Below are 20,489 nucleotides of genomic sequence, written 5' to 3'. Positions count from 1 at the left end.
TAACTCGATTTAGTGCGCACTAACTGAAAATGATACAAATAAACACTTTCCAGGTCACTGAAGGTCAGTTAGGAATGAATATGTGTTCCTATTGGCTGGCTGCCCTCTTATCTATTGATGTTACCAAGGTTACCACTGAGGTGATGGTTGGGGGGATGGGAAATGGAACTGGAAACTAACGAACACCAACAGAAAATGAAACAAAGTGTTCACACTTCCCAGGTCAGTAAAGGTCACTTAGGAATGAATATGTATGTATGTATTCCTATTGGCTGGCTGTGCTCTTATCTATTGATGTTACCAATATGGTTGGGGGGATGTGAAATGGAAACAGTTGGAGCTTGACAAAAAAAGTAATGTAATGATCAGCACTCACCTGACTAGAACTTGTTTGTTTATTATTTTTGTTAGCAGGCACCTGAAATGCTAGTGCATGTTGAATTTGCCAATCACTGTGCATTTTAGAAAGGTGGTCCTGGCTGGAACTGTACACAGTTCAAATATATGTAATTGATTGTTGGTAAGTGTATTTTTTAAGTAGCCACACTGGCACCAGTATGTTTACTTTTCCTCCTACTTAACTCACTAGCTCAGCTTTGTAAGAAGGGCTTCTCTGCTTGTGTGTTGTTTTTGTTTGGTGTGAGGAGAGCAGAAACATCAGATCTTTATTCAATCTACTACAGTCATCTCTTACAGTGCCCTATCCCTATTAATACCAGGAGTGTTGTGATCTTCCTGCACACAGTGCCCTAACCCTGATACCAGTCTGAGACAGCTCCCTCCCTGCATTACTAGTGAGAGGCTGGTTTCACAGACAGGGGGGAGCTGCCTGACCCTCACTCCTGACTTCCCCCATGTCCCAGCTAGTGAATGGTGTGTGGGTGAGGGGGGGGGGAGGATGGTGAAGTCTGAGACAGCTCCCTCCCTGCATTACTAGTGAGAGGCTGGCTTCACAGACAGGGGGGGAGCTGCCTGACCCTCACTCCTGACTTCCCCCATGTCCCAGCTAGTGAATGGTGTGTGGGTGAGGGGGGGGGGGAGGATGGTGAAGTCTGAGACAGCTCCCTCCCTGCATTACTAGTGAGAGGCTGGCTTCACAGACAGGGGGGAGCTGCCTGACCCTCACTCCTGACTTCCCCCATGTCCCAGCTAGTGAATGGTGTGTGGGTGAGGGGGGGGGGGGAGGATGGTGAAGTCTGAGACAGCTCCCTCCCTGCATTACTAGTGAGAGGCTGGCTTCACAGACAGGGGGGAGCTGCCTGACCCTCACTCCTAACTTCCCCCATGTCCCAGCTAGTGAATGGTCTGTGGGTGAGGGGGGGGGGGGTGGATGGTGAAGTCTGAGACAGCTCCCTCCCTGCATTACTAGTGAGAGGCTGGCTTCACAGACAGGGGGGAGCTGCCTGACCCTCACTCCTGACTTCCCCCATGTCCCAGCTAGTGAATGGTGTGTGGGTGAGGGGGGGGGAGGATGGTGAAGTCTGAGACAGCTCCCTCCCTGCATTACTAGTGAGAGGCTGGCTTCACAGACAGGGGGGAGCTGCCTGACCCTCACTCCTGACTTCCCCCATGTCCCAGCTAGTGAATGGTGTGTGGGTGAGGGGGGGGGAGGATGGTGAAGTCTGAGAAAGCTCCCTCCCTGCATTACTAGTGAGAGGCTGGCTTCACAGACAGGGGGGAGCTGCCTGACCCTCACTCCTGACTTCCCCCATGTCCCAGCTAGTGAATGGTGTGTGGGTGAGGGGGGGGGAGGATGGTGAAGTCTGAGACAGCTCCCTCCCTGCATTACTAGTGAGAGGCTGGCTTCACAGACAGGGGGGAGCTGCCTGACCCTCACTCCTGACTTCCCCCATGTCCCAGCTAGTGAATGGTGTGTGGGTGAGGGGGGGGGGGAGGATGGTGAAGTCTGAGACAGCTCCCTCCCTGCATTACTAGTGAGAGGCTGGCTTCACAGACAGGGGGGAGCTGCCTGACCCTCACTCCTGACTTCCCCCATGTCCCAGCTAGTGAATGGTGTGTGGGTGAGGGGGGGGGGAGGATGGTGAAGTCTGAGACAGCTCCCTCCCTGCATTACTAGTGAGAGGCTGGCTTCACAGACAGGGGGGAGCTGCCTGACCCTCACTCCTGACTTCCCCCATGTCCCAGCTAGTGAATGGTGTGTGGGTGAGGGGGGGGGGAGGATGGTGAAGTCTGAGACAGCTCCCTCCCTGCATTACTAGTGAGAGGCTGGCTTCACAGACAGGGGGGAGCTGCCTGACCCTCACTCCTGACTTCCCCCATGTCCCAGCTAGTGAATGGTGTGTGGGTGAGGGGGGGGGGGAGGATGGTGAAGTCTGAGACAGCTCCCTCCCTGCATTACTAGTGAGAGGCTGGCTTCACAGACAGGGGGGAGCTGCCTGACCCTCACTCCTGACTTCCCCCATGTCCCAGCTAGTGAATGGTGTGTGGGTGAGGGGGGGGGGGGGAGGATGGTGAAGTCTGAGACAGCTCCCTCCCTGCATTACTAGTGAGAGGCTGGCTTCACAGACAGGGGGGAGCTGCCTGACCCTCACTCCTGACTTCCCCCATGTCCCAGCTAGTGAATGGTGTGTGGGTGAGGGGGGGGGGGTAGATGGTGAAGTCTGAGACAGCTCCCTCCCTGCATTACTAGTGAGAGGCTGGCTTCACAGACAGGGGGGAGCTGCCTGACCCTCACTCCTGACTTCCCCCATGTCCCAGCTAGTGAATGGTGTGTGGGTGAGGGGGGGGGGGTGGATGGTGAAGTCTGAGACAGCTCCCTCCCTGCATTACTAGTGAGAGGCTGGCTTCACAGACAGGGGGGAGCTGCCTGACCCTCACTCCTGACTTCCCCCATGACCCAGCTGGTGAATGGTGTGAGGGGGGGGGGGGGGAGGATGGTGAAGTCTGAGACAGCTCCCTCCCTTTATTACTAGTGAGAGGCTGGCTTCACAGACAGGGGGGAGCTGCCTGACCCTCATTCCTGACTTCCCCCATGTCCCAGCTAGTGAATGGTGTGTGGGTGAGGGGGGGGGGGGGGAGGATGGTGAAGTCTGAGACAGCTCCCTCCCTGCATTACTAGTGAGAGGCTGGCTTCACAGACAGGGGGGAGCTGCCTGACCCTCACTCCTGACTTCCCCCATGTCCCAGCTAGTGAATGGTGTGTGGGTGAGGGGGGGGGGGTGGATGGTGAAGTCTGAGACAGCTCCCTCCCTGCATTACTAGTGAGAGGCTGGCTTCACAGACAGGGGGGAGCTGCCTGACCCTCACTCCTGACTTCCCCCATGTCCCAGCTAGTGAATGGTGTGTGGGTGAGGGGGGGGGGTGGATGGTGAAGTCTGAGACAGCTCCCTCCCTGCATTACTAGTGAGAGGCTGGCTTCACAGACAGGGGGGAGCTGCCTGACCCTCACTCCTCCGGGGTATTGTGATCTTCCTGCACACAGTGCCCTATCCCTGATACCAGGGGTGTTGTGATCTTCCTGCATGCAGTGCCCTATCCCTATTAATACCAGGAGTGTTGTGATCTTCCTGCATGCAGTGCCCTATCCCTATTAATACCAGGAGTGTTGTGATCTTCCTGCATGCAGTGCCCTATCCCTGATACCGGGATGTGTGCAAGAAGATCACAACACCCCCGGTATCAGGAATAGGGCACTGTGTGCAGGAAGATCACAACACCCCCAGTATCAGGAATAGGGCACTGTGTGCAGGAAGATCACAACACCCCTGGTATTAGGGATAGGGCACTGTGTGCAGGAAGATCACAACACTCCTGGTATTAATAGGGATAGGGCACTGTGTGCAGGAAGATCACAATACCCCTGGTATCAGGGTTAGGGCACAAGTTCTAGTCACATTGACTGATCACATTACTTGTTTTGTCAAGCTACCAACTGTTTCCATTTCCCATCCCCCATATACTGTCAGTAGGAAACTTGGTAACATGAATAAATAAGAGGGCAGCCAATAGGAATACATATTCATTCCTAAACTGACCTTAACTGACCTGAAAAGTGTCAAATTGTATCATTTTCAGTTAGTGCGCACTAACTCCCAGTTAGTGCGCACTAACTCCCGTTAGTGCGCACTAACTCGAGTTAGTGCGCACTAATCGGAAAAAACGATTTTTAACGATTTTTTAACTAAAAAATCGTGCCTAAGACGATTTTCTTGCCCTGCCACACGATTTCTATCGTTAAGACGATATGGAAAACGATTCACATCCCTAATCCCTATGTCTTTTTCGGTTCTCTATTTGACTGGTAGTGTGTTTTACAACATAAGAGAAAGCTCTAGTTCATGTGCTTTGCAGACTAAATGTATTAGCTGCTGGCATTTCTAATAAGTAAGTCATTGAAGATCTTAAGATGTAAACGGGCTCATATCAACATAGCATCTGGGCTGTGTAGCATTTGACTTCAGAATGTATTAACTTATGTATAATCACAATCTTTCTGAAGTGAAATCTCCATTTTACAAGCAGTCAATGCAATGAAAGTAAAACTGGAGAAATATGGTCATAGATTTTAGCTCCACTAATTAGCCTGGCTGCAACATGTTGAACCAGCTGCAATGCTCAAAGCAAGCTACTGCAGTAGTCCAATTAGCCCAATAGTAAAGTCTATAGAACAGACCTAAACAGGGCAGGGGCAAGAAAATACCTAAGAGGTTTCAGCATTTTCAACTTTAAAAATGATAACTTTACCAAATGCGATTATGAGCTCTAAACCTCAATTTGGAATCCAAATTTAAACCAAGATTCCAAATCTCAGTCAATAAAGGCAATGTAATGTTATCATATATAATGCGCATAGCATCATCTCTTGGTAAGCATTTCCCCACCCTCAGTATTTTTGTCTTCCAAACATTTAGGAAGAGCCTATTATTAGCCAACCAGCTCCTTATCTTGTCAAGGTATTCACACATTACCAGCTGTGGAGGTACACCATTTTCAGTACAAGGAATATATAGCTAGATATTATCTATGTAGATGTAATATATAATTCACAGGGTCTTAGAGACCCTAGCAGGGACAGATGAAAGTGCTGAACCTTGCCCATTAAAAAGAGAGTTGCAATAGTCTATTCAGCTGGTGATTAACACGTGTATCATGGTAGCAATATTGTGTTTCTGAAGGAAGTTGCACAGTTAGTGAATCTGGCACAGATGCATAAAGGAAGTCCTTACCACCTTAGAGATATGAGTTTCCATCATGAGATTGTGAGAAAGTTGAACTTCTAGGATTTGTATTGACTCCCCAGGTTATAGGGGGTACCTGCCAGGGAAGGTAAAGATGGAAGGAGATGGTCTTCACTACTGAGTCAGAGCAATTCTGATTTGAAGGGTTTAATTTGAGTTTGTGGTTGCTAAGCCATTGGGCTACTGCTGTAAGACAATCATTGAAACTGACACTGAATGAGTTTGGTATGATCCCATTTTTATGCAGAGTTGGATGATATTGGCAAATAAATGGTATTCGATATTGAAGGATTGAATGAGGTGACAGATTAGACAAATGTAAATGTTGAAAAGGATCAGAGAGAGGGGTGAGCCTTGATGCACTCCAAAGGTGAAACTTCTGGGATTGTTTGGTTTCTTGGCTCATGTGACAGCTTATGTTCTGTTGAACAGGAATGACTCAAACTATTTGAGGGCAGCACTTTCAATACCAATATCTCTTAGAAGTTGAATCAAGAGTTGGTGGTCTACTGTGTCAAAGACAGCAGAAAGATCCAGAAGGATTAAGAGGAAATCGCTGTTAGTGATGGCCATTAGAATGGATTCTATTTCATGGCTATTCCTGAAGCTGGATTGGAAATGGTGCAAGATGTTGCCCTCTTCTAGGAAGCAAGGAGTTGGAAGTAAACCACTTTTCCACTATTTGAGCAACAAGGAAGGGTGAAGACTGGACAATAATTGTCATTTTTTTCATATCAGAGCCTGGTTTCATGATGGGCTTCATAATTATGTTTTTAGCAAGAGAAGTAGGCAGCCATGAGTAAGAATGACATTAATTATAATGATTAGCCAAAAGACTAGGTGATGTTTCAGGTTATAGATGAATCTTGGGAGGACAGGATCTAAAGCGCTCACAGATTCTTTGGAGGATCTTCTTCACCTCTTGTGGGGAGATTGTTCTGGAATCAGACAATGGGATACTGACAGGAGTTGAGTCGATCCAGCCAAGATTGAAGGAAGGGTAATCTACCTTATAAATGGCCTGTGACCGACGGCCCGCAAATGCGCAGTAGAGCGCAGCTCTACTGCGCATGTGCGGGCAAGGACGTCGATCAGAAAAAAAAAATGGCGGTGGGGCCGCAGGAGCGGGAGGAGAAGCAGCGGCGCCGCGCGCGCGCGGTGCCGCTACTTCTCCTCCCCAGATCTGCCGGCAGATCTCGGGGGGGGGGGGTGTCACTCCCGCGCCCCCCCCCCCCGAGATCTGCCGGCAGGAGCGGGAGGAGAAGTAGCGGCACCGCGCGCGCGCGCGCGCGGTGCCGCTACTTCTCCTCCCCAGATCTGCCGGCAGATCTCGCGGGGGTCACTGCCGCGCGCGCGGGAGTGACACCCCCCCCGAGATCTTCCGGCAGGAGCGGGAGGAGTCAATGGAGCCGGGTGAGGGTTGCGGGAAGTCGCGCTTACGGCGCCGGGAGGAAATGGAGGTGGGTGAAGGGAGGGACTGAGTGGGAGGGAGGGAGAGGGGGACTGAGTGAGTGGGAGGGAGAGGGGGGACTGAGTGGGAGGGAGTGAGGGAGAGGGGGGACTGAGTGAGAGGAGAGGGAGGGTGGAGAGGAGGGGGTGGGGGAGGGGGGTGGTGAAGAGTGAGGGGAGAGAGAATGAGGGGGAGGTGAGAGACAGAGGGATGTAGCCCGTTTTAACGGGCTTTACGGCTTGTTATATTTATAAGGTAACCTGGGCCTGTGATGAGTGATGCAGAGGTGAGAACATTAAAATCAAAATGAATAGTTTGGATTTATTCCATGAAAAACTGAACTAAGTCTTTTGCTGTGTGGTCATCAGTGGTGGTAGGAGATGTTTGGGATTCAGGCCTGGAGAACTTCCACACTAGTTCAAACAGTTTGCTGGGTTTTTCATAGAGAGTTCCAGTTGTTTGGAAATGTGCTCTTTTTTTTTTTTTATAAAACACTTGATACTATACTACCCTTGATCATAGCCAAAAGGCCGAGAAGCGATGCTTGTTGAGTGGCTGCTTTATATTTTTTTGAATGCTCTTTGCAGGAATACAGATTGGTATCCATTTTGTGTTTTTACCCTGCCCATTCGAGTTGACTTGACTGTTGTTTGAGGAGGAGAAGACTTTCATAAAACCATAGAGAATTTCTAGAAGGTCTGGTATGGCTGGGTTTGAAAGAGGCTAGAGCTTTGATGGCTATAATGAATTCATCATTCCATTACTGGACGAGGAGTTCTAGTGGGTCTGTAATGGTTATAGCTGTTGGTAGATTGAGATTACTTATGTTTTTGATTGTAACAGATGATAGATTTCTGATGGGAGGTTTAGTTGTAGGAACAAAAGTGCTTTATTTTAGAATTGAGTTGGAGGCCCAGACTAGGTGGTGGTCTGACGAGGAGATAGGGTCCACTGTTGAGTAGGGATCTAGCTTGATATTTGTGGAATGAAAAAAATCCAGTCCAGAGAGTGTTCAATGTTCATGCTCGTGTGTGGGAACCTTGATTAGTTAAGCAAGGCTGAGATCATGCATGTTGTACTGGAAGCTGACAGAATTACCTTTGAGAGGAGCCTCTGCATAGTAGTTAAAGTACCGTATTCTAGTACAAGGAGTTTATGGGTAGTAGTATCAATGGCACATAAGAATATAGAGAATTTAAGAAGGGAGTCAGGATACTTATCAGGCAGTTGATAGATAAGGACAATTTGAGGTCCTTCATTACTTTGGAATTTAGGTGTAAGGCAGCCAGATTTGCCTATTTGTTTGGTAGCAACTCTCTAAAAGCCATTTAAAAGTAAATTTAAAACCTACATGAACGAAATGTCTTGATAAAAATACATCCAGGTAATGCCATCATCATGCCATAGAAATTTCATTCCAGAGAAACATGGCATTCGGTTTTTAAAGTTATATGGTTTTGATCCCAAGTATAAGTCAGTAAAATAATACATTCCCATGCTGTTTTACAGCAAGTAAATTACCACAGGATTTATTAAACTATGGTAACTAATAACCACAGTTTAGTGAATTCTATGGCAATTTTCTGCACATTGCCATGGCTGGGAATATCACTTGTTCATGGCCTCAGCCACATGTAATAATGCCAACCCCCATCAGAGAGCCACCATGTTTTAAACTAGCCACAAAGCCCCTCCAATAATTCCCCTTGTCCAACAATCCCTGTTGGGCCTTGGACAACCTCTTCCCCTTACCCAGGCCTTAAAGTATAAAAAAGTAATCCTGCTTCAGTTAAGACCCACCCCCTGTTCTGAAGCCTCATCACATTAAAAAAAAAAATTAAAAAGTCCCCACTTCCAAATCTCCCTAATAGTTACCAAGAAATTCCTGGAAGTCTCATGGGGGCAGGAACAATCCCTGTTCACCCCTGCTCTGTCACCAGACACTCCTTTGCCCCGCATGTGGGATTTGCTAGTAAGCATGGGGAGGGAGAGGTGTTTCACAAGTGGAGACTGAAGGTGTTTTTTTAAATTGGGCAGGACTTCAGAAGAGAGTGATGGGCTTTCCCAGAGGGTAAACTGTTTTTTTTTTTATATCTTAAGCCTGGCTAGGGAAGAGGACTGTCTATGAACCACCAGAGATTGTTGGACAGGTGGATGGAGGTGGGGGCAGATAACAAGATCTTGTGACCCCTTTAAATCAAGGAACCCTGGGATCATCGATAGGTGCATTAGCCTGTCTATCCTTTTCAGGAGAAGTTAGCTACCCCTCTTGAAGTATAGTTAAAGTTCCTAGAGCAGCACGCCATACAAACATTTTATGTATGCTGCACTACTCCTTGGCATAAGCAGCTGCTTAGCATGTATTTGCATACAATGCAACTCTCAAGCATACCCGCATTGCACTGGGTTTAGAGGCTGGGAATTAACGTGCAAAACTTGTAAATTCCATGTGTCATTCCCATTTTTTCTGAGCTAATGCATTAGCACAATTTAATGAATAGGCTCCGAAATGCATCTAAACAAAAAGGAAGACATTCTTGTCCTCATTTCAGCATTGCCTACATCTAGTAGTACTATAGAAATGATGATTATTATTAGTAGTAGTAGTAAATATGAACTATTTCATAAGATGTAACTATTGCACATTCATGTCTGTCTCGCCACAGTGAGGCAGCAGAGAGGATACAAGGTGGCTTCAACACTACAATTTGAAGATGTTAATTTCTTGCTAAGCAAACGCTTCCTCTGGTTAAAAAAAAATGCAAACTGCTTTGAGCTAAATAAATAAACCTAATGGTCTATAGCACATCAACAAATTAAGATAACACTCAAGTACCTAACACCTACCTTTATTTATAGTCAAGTTCATCACAAAGGTTTGGTTTCCTGTATCTGCATCAAAACGACAGTGGTAAAGTCCTTCATCTATGGTAGAAACATTTTGAATTACAACAGTGCTGCTGTCTGTGAGGTTGGGACAGTCCACAAGCATACGCGCCTTGTAATCAGACCCGTAGATTTTGCCGTCTGACAGGTTGCAAGAAGCTATGGTGTCTATCTGTCCCCCTCGGATCTTTTCCCATGTCACCTGTTTCACTTTGCTTCCTAAGGTATACTGGCAACTGAAGGTGACATTTTGCCCAGGTTCTGCAAACACGTGGTGAAGTGCTGCCACTGCTACTCCAAAATCATCTGCAAAGAGAGAAGCAAATATGAGATTTCCTCTCCTTCCAATTGTATTTCAGCTGACAGAATAGCACACATAGAGCCGCACATGCCAAAGTGATGGAAAAGAAGCTCAGGTCCGGAAATATGAACTAATGAGGGCGAATTTAACTCATCCCTGCTTTTCTGAAAAAAGTAAGTTGTCACCTGTGATTGTACAACACTCAGAAAAAAAAAAAAAAGGAAATGCAAGCAGTTGTTTTCTTGTGTCCTTGGCAATTTATTAGACATGACATAGCTGGTTAAGGTAATGTTGACTGAGTGAACAAGATAAAGGAACAGGTCGGCAGCACTCAATGCGGTGCACCCAAAACCATGGCACATTAGGATCAGCCTCAAAGTCTGACACCAGAATCCAGATATTGATCGTCTTGATTCCGTTTATCACACAAGCACACAAGATAGAAAAAGAAAGATATGCCCAGATTCGCAAAGCCTTTCATGGACTTTAAAAACTGTTTGCTGGTGAAGGCAGGAGAACGGCAGGGCAAAACAACCAAATCAGCAAACTCAAGCTCCAAGAAGCTTCAGCATTGAGGATGCATAGATACAGCAAAAATAAGTCCATCTTTCTGGTCTGATTTAAAGAAGCAGGACCACCTACTCACTGGAAAATTTCCAATTTCAGTGAATAGGTGTTATGCACCCCGTCCGCGCCCAGCCCACACATGGGCCTACTCACCTCTCTGGTTCCATGGCAGGTCCCGGGTTGGCCTCCCTAGCGGCAGCTGCAAGCTCTTCCAGGCCTCGGTGTCCCGCGGCGACAGTCGCCAGGCCTTCCACTGTGCACTAGGCCTCACGCCGGAGCTCGGCGCCCTCTGTGGCGTTGGCCATGCCACTACATGTGCACGGACTGCCCAGCCTCTTGTAGGGCCAGGGGCGGGTCCTAGCTCCGCGGCATGTCCTGATTGATTCCCTGATATATGGAAGTCCCTGCCTGTACTTCCTTGCCTTGGCAATCGGGTTAGTGTCTTGCTAGATTGTCACTGCATCTGAGCTTTGTTCCAGTCTTGATCCAAGTCTCATTCCAGGATCCTTCTGTTCCAGTCTTGCTCCTGCATCCTAGTTCTCCAGCAGGGCCGGTGGAAGCACTAGGCGAACTAGGCTTCGGCCTAGGGCTCAGAGTATTAGGGGCGCCACGAACAGTGGTGTCCCAAGGGGAGCCAATGCCCCCGGGCAAAGGGAGGCTCATGCGGCCGCCAGTGGACCTCATCCCACTGGCGGCTGAGCAGCGACACGCATATAGCAGGCAGATCGGCAGGGTCATGGTGGAGCTCACATCACCACGGCCCAAAGAAAAAATCGTGTTTAAACGCATTGATGCCTGCACGGCCCCGGAAGTAAACGTTGCCAGAGCCGTGCAGACAGGAAGGAGGAGGAGCATCAGCGCGTGCAGAAGAGGAGCAGCGCTTACGGGCCGCAGCGAATCCCAAGTCACAGTGGCCCGAGAAGAGGAAGAGGCCCGGTAGCAGGGCTGCTGTGGCCCGAGAAGATCAGGGCCACTGCAGAGCTCATCCTTCAGCAACCCGCGAAGAGGAGGCCCAGAGGTGAGAGAGAGGCTGAGGGTCTGTAGAGTGTGTATGTGTGCGTGTATGAGATGAGTTGAGAGACTGTGTGTGGGAGTGAGGACCTGAATGTTTCCAGAGACAGCATGTAAGAGCCTCTGTGTGTGTGAGAGAAACAGCATGTGACAGTGAGAGCCTGTGCTTGAGCAACACAGCATGTGGGAGTGAGAAAGAGCCTGTGTGTGAGAGAGTCGGACAGCATGTGCCAGTGAGAGACTGTGTGTGTGTGAGAGAGAGAAATGCATGTGAGAATGAGAACCTGACTGTGTGTTTGAGGGAAGAAGATGGAGAGAAAAGAAATAGAAAAAAAGACAATATAAAAGGAATTGGCAAAAAAATAAGAAAGGGAAGGTGGGGAAAAAAAGCCTGTGACCAACAGATTAGAAAACTAAGATCAGACAGCAAATGTAAAAAAAAATAAATTACTTTTTAGTGATTGACACATGTAATCTTTGGGAATGTGCAAGAATAGCACTTTCTCTACGGATCTCACAGTGTATGAGATCAGAAAGGAGAAAGTGGAAGCCCACGGGGCCTGCACAGAGGAGGCAGCAGAATGGGCTTCAGTGTCAGTAACAGGTTCCAAGGTTGCTGGCAAAAGAAAGAGAGGGGGTCTGCCTTTAATGTGTGCATGTGTATGAATGGGACTCTGCCTGAGGGTGTATATGTGTGAATGCATGAGTGCCTGCCTGGGGGTCTGTGTGTGTGAGAATGAATGTGTGCATGCCTGGGGGATCGGGAGGGAGTGGTGTGAAAATGAATGAGAGCCTGCCTGTGGATCAGAGTGTGTGTGTGTGTGTGTGTGTGTGTGTGTGTGTGTGTGTGAGAGAGAATGACTGGGAGCTTGCCTGTGTGTGTGTGTTTGTATGTATGTGAGGGAGCCAGTGAGTGTGAAAGCATGAGTGTGTATGAGAAAATCCAAGGGAGTAAGAGGTTTTGTGGGGGGGGGGGGGGGGAGAGATTGTCTTAGAGCCTGAGAGTGTGTCAGTGTCTGTGAAAGCGAGAGGTTATGGTGGGTATAAGAGCATGAATGTGTATGTATGTGACAGTGTATGTGTGAGAGAGAGAGGATAACCTCCCAATCCTCGACAATATCAGGGTGACTGGAAATCAAGAGCTCCCACAGAAGGGGACAGAAGGGGCTTTTTAAAATCCTTATTAGTTCTAATTATTGAATGTTATTTGATATATGTGCTGTTTTGAAATATTTTATTGGTGTTTGGGAAATTGTAAAAAATGTATATGATTTTAATTAATAGAAATTCTATTTATCAGTAGTTTTAAAATATTATTTTATTATGGTTTTACTATTATAACTGATGCTTTATTTTTCTTGATTTTGTTTTATGATGAATGGTGGTTCTATTTTTCTATTGTTAATACACGGAGTCTGGCTTCTTGGAGTTTCCATTTCAGTTTTTGTCTAATTTGTGCTCCTTCATTTTGTATTCTGTTTTTGGTGAGAGTCTGTCTCTGCTCTGTGTGTGTGACCGTGATGAGAGATTCTGCTAGCATGTAGTATCTGTATAGGGATCTATAGCAATCAGGTTTGTTTTGTTTCCTCAGTAGGTGGTGTATTGGTATTCTAGGACCCAGTGTAATATTTACCCTTGCTTTTTCACAAGTAGGGTTATTGTTGTTTGAGTCCTTGGTGTTATTACTGTTATGTTATGATGGGATTGCAGTATAGATTTTGAGTGTCTTTTTTTTGCGGGGTTTTGTGTTAGTTCACAATGTGCCTGGCAGTGGAAGGTGTTTGTGCTGCTGTTACTGTGAGGTGACACCAGAATTTGGAAATATCTTTTAGTATGATGAGCTGTAAGGGAAACATCCAAGCTCCATTGTTTGGGGGAATTTCAGTGGATGCACAGAGTTACAGAACTGGAGGTGCAGGATTTATATTGACATTCTGTCCCTTCCTATATATTCCAGACTTCACTCTCATAGCCACATAGAATTAGTTGAATGAGGCTATCAAATAATTTTATAGTGTGAAACTGGCCAGCTTTTTAAAATTACGCCCAGGAGGACCTCGGGCTTCCAGTGGTGAAGCTCATCCTAGCCTCTGTCTCCTCCAGTGTTCTGCCCCCGAGCACAATAATAGGCAGCTATTAAGTGAAGAGGAAATGCATGACTTATTTTAATTTTTTTATAATCTACATTTCCATTCTGATCAATCATAACAGGAAATGAATGCATTTCTCCCTAGTTTGTATCAAGGAAAAGTTAGAATGTTTCTAAAGTTAATTAATTGAGTTGGCTCCGAGAAAATGCATAAGGAGCCAACTGCAACATCTTCTTTCTAGAGCACACACTTGGTGCCTTGCCCTATGACACTTCATTCAGGAGATGCCCAAAAGGAGCGGGAGATGCAGCAGTAGCGTTACCCTAGATGCCATGTCTGTAGGGAGTGACAGGGTTGAGCTTCATTTTACTTCCACTGCATGCATTATTAAGAAACTGGAAGTACAATTCCATGCATGCAATGAGAAGAAAACCAGGACCAGCCTAGAGCCACCCTGCACACTCAGCTTTAGACAGAACCTTATGCAGCAGCCTGCGAGTACATATTAAATAAATGCAGCTCTGTTTTTACGTTTTCTATTTGTGTAGTCACTCAGGCAATCAGCCTTGGGATTCCTCTTAAAATGTTTTTATTCCATGTAAGAACTCAAAAGATAGTATTAAAAAGAGTGTCTCAAGCATATGCAGTCAAGTTTCCTTCTGTATTGTACCTTCATGGTTGCAGTGTTTGACCTGTGATATGTAAGTGTGGTTGTTTCTTAGTGAAAATTATAAAAATACTTAAACATAAAAAGAGTGTCTCACCAGACTGGAGCAGACACTCTCTTCCTTCCTCCCCATCCCATTTTAGGGAAACTTTGCTTTCCCTAACTAAAAAGAGAGTACCAATTTACTGGGGAGGTTCTGTGTATAAATCTGTGAGAGAGGTTTGGGTTTTGGGAACAGCAGGTGGTGTGTCCTATCTGTTTATCATCCCAAAGCACCATCTATCCTTATGGAATTTTAGTTCAGCTTCGGTGGAAGCAGGTTGCTTTTCTGTCTCTTGCTTGCTAATTTTTCTTAAGTTATGGGAAAGGAGTAATGAGGTTTTCCCATTTAGGGTCAGCCTCCCTTTGACTTGTATATCCAGCATTTAAGATGTTTTGTATTCTTTTAAGCCACGTTTTTAGAATTCCCTGTGAGAGCTTGGATACCCCTTCACAGTGGATTGGGCTGTCTGCTGTGTAAGGTTAGATCATGTATTTGAGAAGATTCTAGCAGACTTCTATCTCTCCTCCAGAGGATAAAGCTGCATCATAGTGGATAATACTTTAAAATCGTCGGCTCAGTGTGCTGCAGCAGTCAAAAAAGCAAACAGAATGTTGGGAATTATTAGGAAAGGGAATGGTTATTAAAACGGAAAATGTCATAATGCCTCTGTATCGCTCCATGGTGAGACCGCACCTTAAATACTGTGTACAATTCTGGTCGCCGCATCTCAAAAAAGATAAAGTTGCGATGGAGAAGGTACAGAGAAGGGCAACCAAAATGATAAAGGGGATGGAACAGCTCCCATATAAGGAAAGGCTAAAGAGGTTAGGGCTGTTCAGTTTAGAGAAGACGCGGCTGAGGGGGGGGTACGATAGAGGACTTTAAGATCATGAGAGGTCTTGAATGAGTAGATGTGAATCGGTTATTTACACTTTCGAATAATAGAAGGACTAGGGGGCATTCCATGAAGTTAGCAAGTAGAACATTTAAGTCTAATCGGAGAAAATTCTTTTTCACTCAACGCACAATAAAGCTCTGGAATTTGTTGCCAGAGGATGTGGTTAGTGCAGTTAGTGTAGCTGGGTTCAAAAAAAGGTTTGGATAAGTTCTTGGAGGAGAAGTCCATTAACTGTTATTAATCAATTTTACTTAGGGAATAGCCACTGCTATTGGTTGCATCAGTAGCATGGGATCTTCTTGGTGTTTGGGTAATTGCCAGGTTCTTGTGGCCTGGTTTGGCCTCTGTTGGGGGCAGGATGCTGGGCTTGATGGACCCTTGGTCTGACCCAGCATGGCAATTTCTTATGTTGTTATATATATGTCTGGTGACCTGATGCAGTGGAATTACATTTTTGAATGAACTGTCTTTTTTGCCTTATCCCCTCTGTTTGGAGGCAAGGAAGTTTTTTTTGTTTCTTTTTTCCCATCCTTCCTGCTTCTTGTTTGATTTCTTTTCCCCCTTTTTGGATTCAAATAATATTATGTTCCACTTGGAGCTGATGTCAATTGGCACCTGGGACTCAGTTACCAAACTCCAGAAAGATGGGAGTATTTCATCCTGAAAGAAGCAAGAGTGGGGAGAAATTCATCTGGAGGAAGGGATCCCAGCAAGGTGCACTAAAGGAAGGAAATGAATGGATACAAAGTAAAGGTAAGAAGAATGTTGTTGCTGCTATACTAAGTGATATACAGAGGGAGTGAGAAGTGCCCACCAGGCGCTGTATAAGTAGTTCAAATATTTAAAGAGGATTCTGAAAGTGTATTAAATCTGCAACTAAGGTCTCATAAATTATTGGGACTATATATTCTAACCACCTGCAATGGGAAGATCTGAGATTTAAAATGGGGATTGAAGAAGGACTGAACTATTTTCAATCAAAGGATTTGAAAGAATTTGAGAACAGAAGGGATTCTTGCACTAAAAGCAGAGACTTTACTAAAGAAGTTGAAGTCACAAGTTTATTATATCTTTCTACTGTCTTATTATTTATTGAGTTTGAACTAAGAAATGAAATGAAGTGTAAATAGCATTCAGTCATCTAATCAGCCATCAGTTGGAAACCTCCTTTCTTCTCATTTTGTGTTTATTGGACACAGAGACAATGTTAATTATCAGTGCTGTGTACAAAGGATGGATAAAGGGCTAGCACTGCAAAAAAAAAAAAAAAAAAAAAAAGGGGGTATAAGAACAATTGTTGGTCTCTACAATTGGAATCCTGGGTCTCGGTGATTAAAGCTCACTGAATCCGGGCTCCTCGCCATCCCCCCTCCAAAGCAGTGCACCTCTCCACAGTAGGAAAATGCGCCATATCAATAGCCGGCCCCACACTATGGAACTCTCTACCACCCCAGCTCAGAACAGAACCCTCAACATAAACCTTCAAAAAACGCCTCAAAACATGGCTTTCCCTGCCAGCCTTCCCGCCAGAAGCTTAGCCCACCCCACCCCCGATTACCAATAATCCTCCCCACACCCTATCCAACACCTGCAATCAATTGCTCACTCGCCCAAGCTGCCCTTCATACTACTGCCCCCAAGCTCTGTATGCATTCCGACCCTAAGCTATGTCTCCGACACACAAGCCCCCCATATTATTTGGCATATGCGTATTAACTACTGTACCTTGTTAAATTTTCTAAATTATACTATAATATGCTCTGTGTTCTAATTTATACTGTTCTAAGTTACAATGTAAAAATAAGCAGCCCATGCCTTATATGCGTTTCAGTTATATGTGAACCGATGTGATATCTCGATCTAATGTCGGTATACAAAAGCAATGAAATAAATAAATAGGTAAATAAATACATAAATAGAGCTATCTGGTGGCATGAAGGAGAGACTGAGAGACAGTGAAAGAGGGGTGTGCAGAAAGGGTCCATCTCTTTTCTTTTACCTTACTGCCCCTGGGTGCATATAAAAGGATCTGCCCGCCCAGAACTTATACCATGGTGAAAGACACCAGCAAAAAACAGCACCCGGTTTACGCATGTCCCACTTTAGTCTACCAAGTCTGGTTTTATCATTTATTTTTTTTTAGTTTATATTTGGAATAAAGATTTATTTTTTTTTTAAAGACACCCTTGGGATGAGTACCTGTGTAATTATGCATCTGGTCTTATAGCAAAAAGTCCATCTTTTCCTTGAGAGGCACCAAATGCTCTTGTCAGTTGGCATTTGCTCAGTGGAAGTGTGGTTGCTCTTCCATCATCATTCAGGTACAGGACAAAAGCAGCATCTTGGAGCCATTTTATGTGACTTGCATGCACCGAGTGGTATGGAATTTTTTTTCTTTATTCATTTAATTTCAAATATCATAACAAGTACATTTGTTGAGGAAAATATCACCAATCAAGCCACAGAAAATAACCCAAAAAAAGGAAAATTAACATCTTAAGAAAAAATAACAACTGCATGATACAGTCATTAAACAGAGGGGCTGCTAGAAAAAGCAGGGTTTGATAAAGAGGCCGATATTCAGAAGCCATTTAGACGGATAACTAAATGACAAAGTGGTGATATTTGAAGCTGTATGCAGCTAAATTCTAGCCACATAATTCAGGGGCAGTCCAGGGACAAGTAGGAGGTGTTTCAGGGTGGGCCAGAGTTAGCCACATAAGTTATATGATAACTCCGATATTTGGAGTTAATCACTTAACCTATTTGGCTAACTGTGGTTGCGCCATAGGGCTATCCTAAAGTTAGCCGGACATACTTATCCAGATAACTTTAAGATAGCCGAGTATATTGAATATCCTGGTTAAGTTAGCCAGATAAGTATATCTGGCTAGCTTAACTAGCCACTCTGCGGCTGGATATGAACCCCAAAATTTGTAATAAAAAGCCTATCAAAAAATACAGAAAGACATGGCCTAACAAATATTAAGACTATAGTTCCATACAATTCCCATCCCCAAATGGACTAGTCTGATTAATTTTCTTAGTGCAATTCACCAAGCTGGACAGGGGTGTACAAAATGTGGAGAGAGTCCGGCACTGCTTGTAGGCTGAGAGCCAGTCTCTCCGAATAGGGTTCAATAGGAGTTTGGGTCAAGCAGATGGTATAGTGGATCTGAGCCTAGAGACTGTAGAGTAAACTGGCATCCTTAGCTTGGCAGGGCTCTCCCCCACTGAAGGCTCCTCTATGATCCCCTACTCCTCCAACTGATATTTCTTCTTTTCCCCAACCCTCAAATATCAGAAAATGGTACTCACTCCCAATCTAAACCAACAAACATTTATTCTTGTGGGAAAAACATCAGTCAGAGAATAAAATAGAGTAGAATAGATTCAGGGTCATAGGCTTACTCAGCTAAGCTGAGGCAGGTAAATACAAAAGAGACAGAGAAATGTACAGGTATAAATGCTTTTGCAACTATACACATTTGACCCCTAACAAAAGGAGATCAATTTCACATTTACAACATCTTCTATCCGTCCTCATATCGAACAGCTTTCAGGACAATTTTCACATTCCCTTCACTTTTTGTCATCCAATAGTATCTCTTCTCTTTTAGAGACCATGGATATCACAGCCGTCCCCCCGCCCATGCAAGCATTTCAGTATGGACTACTTGTTACAAAATATTTCTTCCCCAAGGACCACCAGCTCTCATCCAGGTAATAGTCATGAACTTCCCTGGTGTCCAGATTCTCGCCCATCAGAGTTTCTCTACTCCAATTCTCTTCTTTCACCTAGGACTTCTTCCCAACTCAACTTCCACCTTCAGGACTCAAGCTGGGCACCTGGCTGTCTCTACATTGAAAGACATACCACTACTTGACTGCTTTCCCATGAGGAGAACAGCTTATCAGCTTGGGCCTTTACCCTTGAGGGGGGAAAACCCCTGTAGGGCCCTCTTACTTGAGAGGCAGCCTCCGACTCCTAATCCATGTTGGTAACTCCCCACTAAAATCCTAAACCACACTTTTTATAGTAAGGGACAACATGCCCTCTACAAGATCTAGTCTCCTAACCTTCTTATAGGACCACATATTTGTAACCCCAAACAGTCATGACATAGGGTGCTTACTTCTCCCCAAATTCATCATAACAATCTGCCACTATGAATATCACACTTCTAGGAACCTTTTCTCCTTTAAACAAAAAACACTCCAGTGGGAGTCAAGCAATCTCCTACACTCAGAACTCTACCAAGGGTTTCCCAAGTAAAAAAAAAAAAAAAAAAGGATCCTTGATGGGATACCCATCACTAACATTCATGAACTATCTTAACTGATTGGGCGCAAGGAAAATATAACTCAACCCACTATATCTAACCATACATTTGCAAGGATAACATAAAATAAAAACAGCCCCATGAGCCCTTGTCTCTTGGTGAATTTCAAGAAAAAGCTTTTGTGTTATTTTAGCAATGTTTGGAAAAATTAAGATCTTTTGGCCCTTAGACAATGCCTGAGAATAGTGACAATAAGGGTGTCATATTCAAATCCTGCTTGAAGACATTAAGGCACTAAAAGTGATGCTCTTTCTTTTACATCTTCTGCTGATCTTTACAATATGGCAATTAAATCCAGGGTATCTGTTGTTCATTGAGCCCTTCCAGATTCCTTCTCCTGATTCCCCCTTCCGTTTTTCCCTTCAGACAAAAAAAAAATCAATTTTATTTGCTAGGGGAAAGCCTCAACTGTAATTTTCAGCACCCCCATCAAATACTTCTTAATGGAGAAGCATCCATTATTTTGAGAAATATCCATAATTTGAGGAAAATTAAGGAAATAGATTGAAACACCTGTTAAAGTTCTTCATTTGTTCAAATTTACAGTGCTTTATCTTGTATTACAGAATAATTTACAGCCTGAATAGCCTTAATTCCCTTTTCAAGTGTTTCCAGTCTCATGTTTGAGCAAAGAGTGTCATGGCTGACTTTGAACTAGAGTCTGCCTGGTTTGAGGCTAGTGTGCTATGCATGGAGCAACAGATTGGCTCATTGAAAGCCACCTTCAGAATATAGATAGCCTAGTGTATGGCTCCACCTCTGAAGATCCTTATTGGTCCTTGGGTAATTCAAAAGGGATGCCTGGACACCTGGAAGATGTTTCCAGCATTTGGACAGCTAGGAAGATCCTCGAGACAGATCCATGAGCTCTTCTTCTCCTTATGTTCTTTGATGTACAATGGTTAGTGTTAAGTCTGGAAGCTTTTTACCACATCTTTAAGTAGAAGTCTTGTCTCCACCTGTGTCTGTGTTTTGTCTATGAAGAAAAACTACTGTGAGTTGACCTGAACTGAATACATGGACTTGATCTAAGCG

At 45.0% G+C, this 20,489-nt stretch overlaps 1 protein-coding gene across 2 annotated transcripts in view; it reads right to left on the bottom strand.

Moving 5' to 3' along the window:
* CD226 (CD226 molecule) overlaps positions 1-20,489 on the bottom strand; it is an 89,885-nt gene that overhangs the window by 47,770 nt on the left and 21,626 nt on the right. For both annotated transcript variants that reach the window (XM_029592685.1, XM_029592686.1), the window contains exon 3: positions 9,496-9,840. In XM_029592685.1, the coding sequence (XP_029448545.1) occupies positions 9,496-9,840 (345 nt within the window). The remainder of the gene's footprint in view (positions 1-9,495; positions 9,841-20,489) is intronic.

This window comes from Rhinatrema bivittatum, chromosome 2 (genome assembly GCF_901001135.1).
Source record: "Rhinatrema bivittatum chromosome 2, aRhiBiv1.1, whole genome shotgun sequence".
NCBI lineage: Eukaryota > Metazoa > Chordata > Amphibia > Gymnophiona > Rhinatrematidae > Rhinatrema > Rhinatrema bivittatum.
The sequence above is the reverse complement of the archived record's forward strand: the minus strand, read 5'-3'. Positions and strand labels throughout refer to the sequence as shown.